The sequence below is a fragment of the Phoxinus phoxinus genome (genome assembly GCF_949152265.1).
Source record: "Phoxinus phoxinus genome assembly, chromosome: 20".
NCBI classification, from domain to species: domain Eukaryota; kingdom Metazoa; phylum Chordata; class Actinopteri; order Cypriniformes; family Leuciscidae; genus Phoxinus; species Phoxinus phoxinus.
The window spans coordinates 14,149,177-14,163,143 of record NC_136895.1 but is presented as its reverse complement, the minus strand read 5'-3'; the positions used below and the strand labels follow the sequence as shown (position 1 = coordinate 14,163,143).

Sequence of the window (13,967 nt, the reverse complement as noted above, 5' to 3'; positions counted from 1 at the left end):
ACACACACACACACACACACACACACACACACACACACACACACACTGATATATATATATATATATATATATACAGTATATGTACAAATATATGTGTGTGTGTATATACAGAAATATATATATTATATCAATTATTTATATATAATATATATATGAATATTATATATAATATATGAATTATATAATATATGAATATAAAAAAATATATACACACATATTTTATGCGAACAATCAATTTTACAGCCATAGATAGATAGATAGATAGATATATGTACATACAATGCTTTTTTTATAATTTATTTACAATTTTTTTTAATATTCTTATATACATAAAATTATAGCCTATAAAAATATAACAGTTGGATTTTTATATAATTATTGCATAAACCATGTAAGTGTTTATAACTAAAAATATATTATTCATGATTTTTATATATACATGATATATTACTAATTCTAACTACTATATATAATTCTTATAATACTAATTATAATTATAAATTGTGTCCATAATAATACAAATATTTTAATTAGATATGTACACACAATTCATTTATATGCATTTACTTTTATGCAAATATTTTATTTTATATATATTAATACATGCATCATATACGTGTGTACACTGAATTAATTTCATAATTTATACATTACTTTTCACATCATATATATTAATATAATATGTGCATATGTATATATATATATATATATATATATATATATATATATATATATATATTATGTGTGTGTGTGTGTGTGTGTGTGTATACAGTATATACTGTATAGAGTGCTTTTTATATAATTTATTTACTTGTACATTTTTAGGTACAATTATTACATGAACATATAAGTTAATTTACTTTTCACAAATAATTCATATACTGTATATTCTGATTAAATAATTTATTTCACTGTATACACACTTATATGATATATATATGTTATTTATTTACCAATATAAATATATATAAAACATATAATTTATATAAAACCTCTGCTTTTGCTGTAATGGCTGCCTACACACACATAAGAGTCCTTTCACCCAAAGCAGATGTTGACAGTCATCTGGTTGCTGGTGTAATTGTGGGTTTCTGTGCATGTGTGTCGCACCAAGCTAGCAAGCCTCTGTTTAAGATTGCCCTGAGCGTAACCCCAACCTAGCCTTCAACTCCACACACACACACCTGATACCCCTCATGTCGTCATCAAAGTCACCCGCACTATTCACTAAATTGAGAAATTGGTTCCAAACCCGAACAGCAAAGGGCTGGTCCTGCTCAAACGCTTCTCATTTCGTAAAAGTGTTTTCCATGGATAAATTAGTCGGCTAGATAGATACTGTTTCCTTTCATTACGGCTTACTAAAATCAGATGCCCCCCCCCCCTACATAGAAACCATTGATGTCACTCCATCCTTCCATCCGGTCAGCTCCATTTGTTCCTCAAGTAGTGAGCATCATATATATATATATATTTATATATATATATATATAACAGCTCAGAGATGGAGAGCTGCCCCATTCTCTCTGCCCATACACTGTGTCCCTTTAATCATAGTTTTCATTTCAGTACATTGAAATTTCCCTTGCCAAGGACAACGTCATAAATAAAGACAAAAAAGGATTTTGCGGAGAAAATTTTTGTACCTGCTCGCTCCCTAACTTTTTGTGCATTAGGGGACCGGATAAAAAAGACGAGCTGGTCATCTGTGAAAATTTATAATCATTTATTACGTGGCAGCTGGCGAGGCGAAGTAAGTAAAAGCGTGAAGGCAGACATCCATAAAAGGGGACGTGAAGCTCCTAAATGAAAAGCAAAGTGAATTCCTGTGTCTTGTCACAGGTAATGAGGAGCAAGGGCCTTTCTTCTCCTCGGGAGTACAGTGCGTTCGCTCTCGCTCGCGGATTCGAGGAGGATTTATCTGCGTTTGACACAGAGTGGCACAGCGAAGAGTGACCTCTACAAAAATACTTCAGTTCCTTTATTTGTGAAAATGCATTTTTCGATTGTGTTATTGATTCCATTTGTATCTCCGAATGCTTGTCCTGATTATTCGGATGAAATCTCACTTCCCAGTGCGTTGCGCTCTCTGGGGTGCCGCGTGTTTTTTGGAACACAACATTCACTAGTTCCGACTGCGTTCTGTTTTTAAACAACGGAATTGTTCCCTAATTAGTTTCGTTAGGAGATAATTTATGCTTTTTGTTTGATGTATAGCAATACAATCCCTTTGCATACATTTCCACCATTTTCGAGCCGAGTTCAAAAGAAATGCATGTTTTTATTCCCCCCCCCAAATACAATGCATTTAAATGTGCTCCATTTTTCCGTGTTTGTTTTTAGCTCGACATTAATGAATTAACTTTTTAAACAATCCGTCGTTATTGTTTTGGTGCCATTTTATTTTTAACTCAATTATATTCTAATTGATCATTTTTCATAATATGCAAGGGATGTTTTTCCCACTTTGTTCAGAACACAATGGATGATTAAACACAAATAAGGCCCATGATCAAAAACATGATAATTCATTTGCAATACTAAATAGAAAATTGACAGTCTAATGCAAAACAATGGGATGTGTGCCGCGTTGTCTTTTACCCCCCGCTATCACTGGGTATTGATTCCTTAGAGGAGTCATGGGTACTGTAGTGCGCTATTAGATTACACAGGATTAGATAGGGAATACTTGGGTTTAGAAAGTTAAAACTGGATTTAACTTTTAAACAATGTTAAAAATGTTTCACTTTAAAACATAATTGACCAGCTTCACACCTTTATTTATTTATTTTGTTTATATATAATATTTATTATAATAATAATAGTAATAATAATAACATAATTGTATGTAATAGAATGTTAAAAAACAATTATTATTATTTTTAATAAAACATTTTTTTTAAATTACAATTATTATTATTATTATTTACCTGTATATATGTTCAATTTAATATTTATTTAAATTCTGAATAAATATGTATTTATCTCATTATTTATTTATTCTAACATTATTATTATTATTAAGATAAATATTTATTTAAATATATATTTGTTTATATATTTAAACAAATATTTTTTAGATAATAAAACAATAATAAATAAGTGTTTAGATTCCATATGATTGCAAAGGGAAGACGTTAGTTTAAAACCAGATTTAACTTTTAAATGATTTTTAAAAATGACACTTTAAAGCATAATTAACAGCTCCACACATTTATTTATTTATTGTAGCATATCAATAAACAAAATATTAATATTTTGATCAATAAAAACATGATTTTAATATGACAATTTCGATTTTCATTCATTTTGATTTTCTATTAATTTAGATTTTCATAGGCTGGTATACAAAAAAACTCTCTAGTTTATTTACTAGATTTAGATTTAATTATATTAAAGTATATTAACATAAAAAATTTACTAGAATTTGTAAATTTTCTCTTATTTTGTGGTAGATGTCACTGGTACTTTAACAGTAGTTGATGGCGTAGCTTGGCTCGATGGGAGATCTGTGAAATGAAGAGGGCTGGCATCACAGGCAACATAGTGGACATCTAGAACAGATGATGCATTATGATCCAGCTGTGGCAAATTGGACGTTCCAAACTCTTGCTTGATTGATGTCACTCTATCACAGGTGTCACTCAGATACGACAGATATTAAGCTCACAGAGCAAAATATGGCAATAATCTGTTACAGATATATTGAAATTACACTTGAATTTGTTTTTTTAGGAGGCATGAATTCTGCTGGTAATGGCAAGAATTTGGGGTTACATTTCTTCAGAATGAATAGCATTTTTGAAGTAACAGTATTGTACAGTATTGCTAGAAAGCATTAGACTTTGGCATACTTTTAGCATGTATATTCCAAAGAACATTTTCAGTCATGATAGCAAAATTAAAGTAAAAAAGCAGAGAAAAGTGTTGACCTTAAGTTAAAGGGATACTTCAGGATTTAGTATCAGTAGAAAACCTGTAGTATTTTCGAATTACCATGCTTCCCTCCCTCATGTCCCCCTGAGACGGGAGATTTATGTATTTTTTGTTTGGAAAAAAAAATCCTCAGATGACGCAAAAATCATAATTTTGCTAAAAACTACAGCCAGTAGAAGGCGCTAGATCCACATGTTTTCAACCCCCCCACAGAGGGTGGGATCTCACTCACAGAATGTACAAATAGTGTCAGCCATCTTTTATTTGGAAGCTAAGCTAACAGGCTCTTGTTTCCCGGACATGTCCGGCCGAAATGTCCGGGATTCGGCTTTTGCTTTTTGCGGTCGCCATTCATTGTTTACATGCACACCTTTTGTTTCAATCTAACTGAATTCATTCCGATTGGTGAATCTGAATGTAGTGTTTACATGAACGCTAAACAAGTGATCGGTTGATGTGCGTTTTAACATTGCTAAAAAAATTCACAGTCTCACAGGTGCCGCTCATCAGTAATCACGCCACCGGCCTCGCGCCGTTCTCCCGCGGCCCTCAGCCTCGTCCTGCTCGCCACAGTAAACATGATGAATGGCGACTGTAGAACGCAAAAGCTGAATCCTGGACATTTTGGGAGATATCAAAATCCCGGGCAGACTAATCACGGAGACTCACTAGCAGCTTTGCCTAGTTGTTTAACTGCGCTCTTACCGGTAGGCGTGGCTTGGGAGTGGCCTCGTTGGGCAGCGAAGCAAGTGCATTCTGGGAGTTGTTGATTTTCATCCCCATAAGCCAAAAATAAATTTTCTGTTTTTTCTCAGTCTAGTCCAGTCTAGTCTCAGTCCAAATTCAAAAATAATTTCACATTTCTACTACATAAATGACCCATTTTAAATACACATTCATCTTTCCAGAGGTGAAGTATCCCTTTAATGCAACTTTTATATTCAATACCTACAACCATAGAAATAAAGACATTTTTTCACTCAAGGGCAGTTCATTCCTGCACATTTCAGACCCGAAATGTTTTTTTCTTTTTCTTTTATCCTTTCTTTCATTTTATAAGTGAAGACAGATATTAAGTGTCTTAATATCCCAACTTTTTGCTATGACATTCACATTTTCTGGTTTTGAAACATCTAAACTTTTAATTGCCCCTCAACTTTTTTGTTCATTCTTCTCGTACTGAATAGGTCAAAATGGCCATTTTTGTGTCCCTTTCTGTATATCCAAGGGCAGCCCATTCATGCTTCTTTCAAATTGTTTTGTTAACTTGTATTGGTATTTCTTTTACTTTTCTTTTGCTTTCTTCCATACTAAGCCCTTTGCTTGGATGATTTTGAGTGAAGAATAGGCTTTCACAAAGCTTCGGTAACCTTGGGCCAAAGTTCTGAGCAGGGTTACGCATATCAGTCCGCAACGTTCAGACTGGTTTCAGAAATGCTTTTCATATTGTTCTTTTTTGTTCGAATAATTCCAGTAGCTTGAATAAAAAAAGAAAAGATTCCTAACAACTTCTTTCTTTTTTCTTTTGCAGGGTCTCTTCATCTTCCTGATATATGGAGTGTACAACACTGAGGTAAGTCCGCAGTGCATCTCAAGGCTGTCTGAGTGAGTGAGAGAAATGACATGATGTTTCTGATGGGAACCCCACCCCGCCAAAGGAAGGTTAGGGGGGTGGCGGATTGAAAGCGAGACTCTTTCTTTCTTTCTTTTTTTTTTCCACATGAGCGTCCCACTGCCCTTCATGCTTGGGCTAACTTATATGCATCCAGTCCCACCATTAAACACTGACACCCGGAGTAAAGAGCCAGTCATCCCTCAACCACATTGGCCAATATTTCACTGCCTCTTTAAGTTTTTAAACTCATGGTCTTCCATTTAACATTCTGACATTAGAGCTCTCCGCCGGTTCAGACTCAGAGGCACAGGGAGAAACGGATATGTATGCAGGACGGCGGGAAGATCGGGGGGGAATTTACCTGCAGAATTGCTATTACCATTTAGATGCTCTTCTGAAGAGTGGAGAACTAAACACAAGTGTTATGAATTGGGGATGAGGCGAATTTGTTCTAAATTGTCGTCTTGGAATTCAAATTCAAATGCGAATAAAGCATCTGTCTGTCTGTCTGTCTGTCTGTCTGTCTGTCTGTCTGTCTGTCTATGTCTATCTGTCTGTGTCTGTCTGTCTGTCTGTCTGTCTGTGTCTATCTGTCTGTCTGTCTGTCTGTCTCTCTGTCTAAACTCCCCATGTTTTGTGCTCTCTGCTGCCATCAAATGTAGTTTGATGAAGTGTGTTGCCTGGAGTATCAGGTGGGCTGAGCTGATAGTGGACAAAAAATTAAAAGTGGTTTGTCAAGCTTGAATTGCTCCGATGGCAGGAAAATGCCTTCATTAATTATTCATGTATTTAATATTATAATACAAAAATAATAATCTAATCAATTAATATTATTTTAGTAATTGTCATTTGAAATGTTAGCATGATATTTAAAATATAGCAGACCAAACTCTCTTACCTCACTCTCTTAGCACATGGATAAGTGGAGTTTGCAGGCCTTAGACCTCAGCTTCTTTTTTCCTCCTCTCCTTTCTTCATCTCCAGCCTGAGTATTGATGGAACTCCCCTGCCTTTTGTCTACCTTTGCTTCTACCTTTTCAGTGTCTACAAAAGAGGTGTAAGGAGATGGCCCTGAGAGTGGGCCCCATATTGACACAGCAGAGACTCGCCGGTGACCCTCTCCGCATTGTAAAATAAATCATCGCTGCATTCTTGCTTAACAGGCTTTTTTAGTACGTCGGAATCTATTTTCCAACCCCCGGCTCTCCTTGACCCAGAGGTCTTCACAATTTGTGAGCAGCTCGTGTCTGCTTTACACTTTTTCATAAGGGGTTCTGTAAATATAGAATGTAATAATCTGTGCTTTTCTTCTTCTTCTTTTTTCTGCAGTTAAATTACAAAAAACAATAGCAGATTAAGTTTCACCATCTGACACCACAAAGGAAATTCTCATATAATTGAAAAATTGAGGAGAATGATCAAAGTGTTTGTACACAAAGACTAAAAAAGTCCCCAGAATATTTAATGAGCGGAAGAAAGAGGCCAAAGTGAAACAATCAACCCTGTCTGCTCTAATTTAAAGAAATACCCGCTTCTCCCGGGACCAAAAAAAAAATCAGTTTCACACGTCTGTACAGTTGATTATCTCAAAAGAAACATATGAGCGGGAATATGTAAAATCAGCCATTCGAGAGAGAGAGAGATCCCGAGAGATTCACATAACATGCCATTTATTCCCAATGTGCATGAGTCATTAGTTAAGACATGAGAATATTTTACAGTCAAATACTTTAGATACCATGTCAATTATGTATAGTGATTTGATGAACAGGAGATTGTTTGTAATAATAAAATATGAATTATGCCCAGTATATGGTATATTGTGTTCTCCTGCTTAGAATTCATAGAATAACAGGTTGCAATTCAATTTAATGATAATTTCCCTTTCTAATTTGTCTTCGAGTTTTTTTAATATACAGTAGATCATCCCACCCCAAGAACAAATTAAAACTGACCGCTTTGATCATTAATTTTTTTTTAATATAATTGACTCTGTTTTTACTTAATAGTCATCCCTGTTTTATGACCTCTGCTTTTTCTTTTCTTTGGCAAATGTATCCATTTGCATTGCTTTCATATGGAAATTTTATCTAATGTATTTTTATATTGAACATTAGGGCTACATCACTTTAAAACCTTGAGAGGAAAACAGCTAAACAGCTTTTAAGAGCAGCATCTTCAAACCAGTTCCTCCAGTTGCTGGAAATGCTCTTTCGTCAAACAGCTTTCTATGATTTTACCTGGAATAAAGTGATTTGATTTCTTAGTTCTATTCGTTAAAGCTGCAGCGCACTTGGTTTAGCGGAAAAGAAAGTGTGAGAGAGGGAGAAAAGAGTGTCTGTTTGCAAATCTGACATATTACCGTTGACTCTGAGCTGTCAGAGCTTTTCAGTTCTCTTCATTAACTCTGTCATCACAGTAATAGTGTCTATTCAAAACAAGCCAGTGTGTGTGTATATCTGCATGGCAGCAATAATTTATGACAACAGCAGAGCCTAATGAAGTCATAAGAGCTAATGCATATTCACCAGCATAGGGCTGGAGCTTGTGCCGGACTCGTGCTGGGAAATGCAGGCAGGTTTTTTTGCGGTCGCTGACAGCCAGGCTGGAAAATAATATCTAGCAGGCCAGGAAACAGCTGGATTGGATTGTAAAATGTGAGGAATATTGTCATACAGAAAATGTAGATTTTTTTATACAACTATATACACACACACAACTACTCCTAGTTTGCAAAATAACATACCGTGTATAGCATAATGTGTAATATAAGTTTGTAACATATTACATTTTATATACTTTTTATATTAAAATAAATGTAAATAGGAATATATAATTTCTTAATTCATTTTATATTTTACTTAAAAAAAATGTTTTAGTTTTATTACTTTATTCATACATTTAGCATTTTATATATATATATATATATATATATATATATATATATGTGTGTGTGTGTGTGTGTGTGTGTGTGTGTGTGTGTGTGTGTGTGTGTGTGTGCGTGTGTGCGTGTGTGCGTGCGTCTGTGCGTGTGTGCGTGTGTATGTTGTGTATATACAGTATATTGCATTTTTTATGTTAATATACTTTAATATAATTAATTTGCAACAGTGAAAGTTCCACTTAGAATATATATATATATAATTCTATGATTTAGATTACAATAAATGTAAGAAAAATATATAATTTTTTTAATTATATTTTAATGTACAAATACATTTTATGTAATGGCATATACAAATATATTTCATACATTTGCTTTATTTACAGTAATAATATAAAGTATATTAAACATAATTTTTTACATTCAAAACAAATATAATTCAAACATGATATATTTATTGAAACATTACATATTAATATTCAAATATACATATTACATACATTGCATTTTCACAGAAATATGAATTACTATTATTACTTTTCAGCAGTTGATTTTTCTATTAACTGCCTGATACTGTGACATCATAAACGTGATGCTAGAAAAAAGGCTTTACATTTGATGTGTATTTATGAGAAAATCGACTCGCGTCGGCGTGAGTTTATTGTACTGTGTGTGTCATTCTACATGCATCGCCCAACATCCCAGTTTTTCTCACACAGTCCAAATGTAATTTGTTCTGCAAGGGTGGTCGTTTCCTCTATCGCTTCATTTCCGCGGCCCCCTGTGCGGTGTGACGGATGAGAGGTTAAGACGCTCTCCTTACTTTGCCCACTCTACGTGTCACATTCAGGACCCATTACATGTGACAAACTGGAACATTTTGGTCTGCGGCACTCATTGACTTTTATGCAATGGCGGCTATTTGCTTTCTCTATTCCCAGTTCGGATTGAATTTCACCTTCCCGGGGCCAAGAAGACTCATGCGAGCGCAAAGTGTTTTGTATTAAGTGTTTAGTATTGAGTCATGACATTTTAACCATCCACCCCCTCCTTGTTATCCACAGGTTCGAAGCACAGTCAACAGAATCAAAGAAAGAAGAAAAGCCTTAAATTTCTCCGTAAGTTCTCCCAGCTTGCATGTTTTCTCGAATACCAGAGGATTTCTTTATGTAGTGCAAATGTCATAACGTAGAGTATGTTTTGTGCATGTTTCGCCCCCCGGCCCTGTTTCACACACCCACTCAGGCCACCTCAATCCAGCCAATGTCAAGCAGCAGCCCTGGGTTACATGTTTCTAATCCTGTGGAAACTCGTCCCTTCACATTAAACTGTCAGGCCAGTATTTATACGCAAGGCTGCTGTTGACGGAGATCACTTAGCTTCACCAAAGCGGTTTAAAAGTAGTTAATAGACACCCCCCCCCACCCCCCCATCGACGCACCAACTCACCTCCACCGACACTACGAGCGGTTCCTCTATGAATGGCCACATTAACTCTCCTCCGGGCTTGTCACGGTTTATGGCCTACGGCAGTTTGTCCCGCTCGGCCCTTGCAGTGCCACCAGGTCATTGAGAACGGAATGAGACAATTTCTAAAGGCGGATTGATTTTAGAATATGGCCCCCCTCCCTCTTCCCTTTGACCCCCCTGACAGGCCCGACACCGTTAAGACTGGGACTTGTAAAAAACGACTGTGGCCCCAAACGCGAGTGCCAAGTAGCAGCTGATAAATCGTAGCGGGTCGTATTAGCAGTGGGACCCTTTAGCGCTCTCTGGGCAATTTTCCAATTTTCAAAGTCCACGCGATGAGATTCGCCGGCCGCGTGTGGCGGATGGTTTTTTAGCTAATGCCGTTTTGCGTCATAAATCTAGAGGTGATATACTGTATCTCGCCGAATAGCTTTGGTGCTGGACGGGGTCCAGAATGGGAAAGGAAAATGTACTCTTCTTTATTGGATTAGAGCAGTGGTCAGGGAATGTACTGACTTCCAATATAGTAGTAATAACCTACAAGATGTACTGTAGATGGATGTTTGTTTGTTTTTTTCTCCCTGAGGGAATCCTTGCGTTTTTTTCAACTCATCGTAGAGTAATCTAATGTTTATTTCTGTAACAGTTTGTCCAAGACCACCATAGCAACCACCTATAATGCCCTGGAAACCAACTTAGCACTATCATAGCAACCACTCAGAACATCCTAGCAACAACCCAGAACACTTAGCAAAAGTGTGTCAGACAACCGTCTGTCTGTACGTCCGTCCGTCCGTCCACCCATCCATCGATCCATCCATCCATCCCTCCCTCCCTCTATCCATCCCTCTATCCACCTGTCTATCCATCCATCTCATCCATCCCTCTATCCATTCCACCCATTCATCCCTCCCTCGATCTATCTATCCATCCATCCATCCTCCCTCTCTATCCATCTGTCTATCCATCCATTCCACCCATTCATCCCTCCCTCTATCCATCCATCCCTCCATCTGTCCATCCATTCCACCCATCCATTCTTCCCTATATCCAGCCATCCATCCCTTCATCCATCCCTCCCCCATCCATCCATCCATCCAGCCATCCATCCCTTCATCTATACCTCCACCCATCCATCTATCCATCCATCCATACCTCCATCCATCCATCCGTCCAATTAAAAAATGTTGTGATAGCAATGGTGAACATATCACACACTTCAGCTTTAAATCGGGCCTGTCAATATGGTAGATCTTGAGGTTTCTCAAGGATCTTTCACATCTCCAGTGTGCATGAAAATAGTTACTGTAAATGGCAGATAATGAATATACAGCATGATATTAAAGCCCCATTTGCTGAACTTATGTAGTGGCTTATTAAACACCTCTCGCTCTCTCCTTCCCTCTATAGTCTCCGTACTTGTCGTTCTTGTTTATTCATGAGCCAGACCAGTGCTGCCAGGGCGCTTCATACCAACTGTCGCCTGACCCGTGTGACCTCACACTTGTACATACTGTGGCAGATTGCTTGAGAAAAATAAAGCTGTCAGTTGCACCGGCCAAATGAAAAACGAACGTCCTGCGATACTAGCAGGGTCTGGATCCCTGACAGCCCTGAAATATAGATATAAATTGGAAGCAGATTAGTTTTTTGATCCTAATTCAAGTTTTGACAAGATATAGGACGGAAAAGAGAGATCTGTACTACATATATGTGCATTTCCTGTTATAAAACGTTAACACGTATGATTTTAAATGCTGATATAGAGCTAGGTTATGCATTATCTTCTTTCTGAGGAAAAAATACACATCTTCAGAAGCCTTCTTAACCAGGGCTGCATGTCAAAGCCCATTATATGTTATTGTGTGATATGTGGGGTAAGGCTGTGGGTTTTTATGTCAGATCTAGTTTACATTCATGTGAGACTTCTATGTGTATTTATTTTGCGGTTCTTCCATACATGTCTGTGTACTTTTTGGTTGTGTGTTGTGTAAGGCATGACTTCTTAGCTGTCAACTTTGACTTTTTTTTCAATATTTACTTTTCACTCAAATTAGTGCTGATGAATTTATTGGACAAATATATAATAATTAGAAAAATGCACAATAGAGGCATTTTCACTGGTGATGTCTGTACTGCATTTGTCTTCTCTCTCTTTTTCACAGAACTGCGCCAGTTCCAGGCCCTCCAGTTCAGTGGGCAGTTCTCGGCCGGGCAGCTCTCCAGTGCCAGTTGTTTTGGACGGGCACACAGTCACCACCAGCCACTCCAGCAGCTCCTCGACCCACAGTGACAACATCAACCAGAGTTTCGACAAAACCAGTGAGTCGTTGGTTTATTTATTGATCCAACACCAAAAAAACAAAGCATCTTTGTAAGGGCTGATTGGCCAGCTAAGATGAGGTACATGTATATTTGGGTTTGTGCATATATGTGTGTGTATTTTCAAATGGCAGTGTGTTTATATAAAGCAGAGCTTTAAAAATCTGTCCTAAATTATGGCGAGAGGAAAAGTAGCGATTGGCAAAGAGGGTGAACTCTTAACATGACAGGCCTGTTCTGGGACTGTAACATTCTCCAGACCCAGAAAAATGACGGGCTTCAATCGCCTTCTCTGACCCCAGCATTTCAGGTCTGAATCGTAGTAATCTCAGAGGGAGTTCGCGAAAATGAGAGATTTCATAAAGAGAGAAAGGAGGGATTGAAGGAAAAAAAAGAGTAATTTTGTAAATAATATATACAATTTTATTATTATTACACATCCCTCGTCATTCTAGTTGGTCAGTCTATAATATAACTTCTACTGTATATTGGCACTTTATATTTAATTAAAAAAATTAAGTTAAAGTGATACAACATTTTTAATTAATACTTGTATTAATTAAAAAATGTATACTCCATATTTACCGTACTATATTGATCATCCATATTTAATTAAATGATTAAAATCAATTCAATTATAACTTTTAAGCAAATGCACACTCTATATTTACTTTACCACATTGAAACTGTATTTAATTAAATAATTTAAATAAAAATACAATCAATTAATTAAAAATACTACTAAAATGTATTTTAATTTACTATCATGTGTCCTTCCCTTAATTATGACGTGGCCAATCAGAGAGCAGAATCACATGTGCACTAATTCATATTGATTGGCAGCTGGTATTATCCAGCCCATTACTCAAGGTGAATTCGCTATGAGAGGAATGAAATGGCAGTTTTAGCCTGCTACTGTATGTGTGCGCAGACCACATGCAAATGCAGAAGGGGCCGTCCCGTGCATATGAGCGATGCAACTAATCATCTTGACGAGACTCGCCCGGACTCTTGCCGTAATCGGTTGCGATGCGGGCCATGATTGAATATTTGTTTTTAATGCCGTGCAATTTTTTAAACCAGTCAGCCAGCCACACGACTAAGTGCTAAGAAGAAACGTATGTATAATGTAACCAAGAGGGAGAGAGCCGCTCATACGCATATGAGCCCAACTGTGAAAGGCCTTGTGTTGTAACAAATAGGGCCAAACCCACAATAAATGCAGCCGTATGTCCTGATTGTATATAACTGATTGTTGTGTCTCTTCCATTCAAGGTCAAGTAATTCTTGAAGCCGAGCGAGCATGAGAAAAAGCGTTTGTTCGCTTTTGATCAATTCATGTCTTTTCCTCCTTTGAGGCAACTGTTTCAATCTGCCAATTACGACAAAGAGAACATGCTAGATGCATAAAGGAATTAGGAAAAGGCAAGTGTTTGTGGAAAAGAGAAGCGCGACAAAGAGTTTTTGCCAAGTTTAAACTGAAGTCGTTTTTTTCTTTTGCTGTCCCTTTCATCATTTTACGTTATACCTTCAGTACATTCACCAATAAAGCTGAAGGTCAAGGGGGACAGTATTTTGTATGCTTTCGTTCTTCCTCTTCTTGTTCTCTGCCGCCTTTTGAATAGGTGACCTCAAGAATGGAGATACAAGTCAATCAAAAGGCTGCCGTTCTGAAGGGGCAACCTGAAAAGCTTGATAAAAGCGGAAAGTTCATTTCCGCACTCCTTTTTAGTTGTAAAA

General features: G+C 36.8%; 1 protein-coding gene across 3 annotated transcripts in view; it reads left to right on the top strand.

Annotated features, from left to right (window-relative positions):
• The window catches only part of LOC306987659 (adhesion G protein-coupled receptor D2), a 61,900-nt gene that overhangs the window by 26,061 nt on the left and 21,872 nt on the right, over positions 1–13,967 (top strand). For all 3 annotated transcript variants that reach the window (XR_013795216.1, XM_079592118.1, XM_079592119.1), the window contains exons 21-23: positions 5,468–5,509; positions 9,500–9,553; positions 12,071–12,227. Coding sequence is in view for 2 of the 3 variants with exons in the window: in XM_079592118.1 (XP_079448244.1) it covers positions 5,468–5,509; positions 9,500–9,553; positions 12,071–12,227 (253 nt within the window). In the remaining variant the exon portion in view is untranslated. The remainder of the gene's footprint in view (positions 1–5,467; positions 5,510–9,499; positions 9,554–12,070; positions 12,228–13,967) is intronic.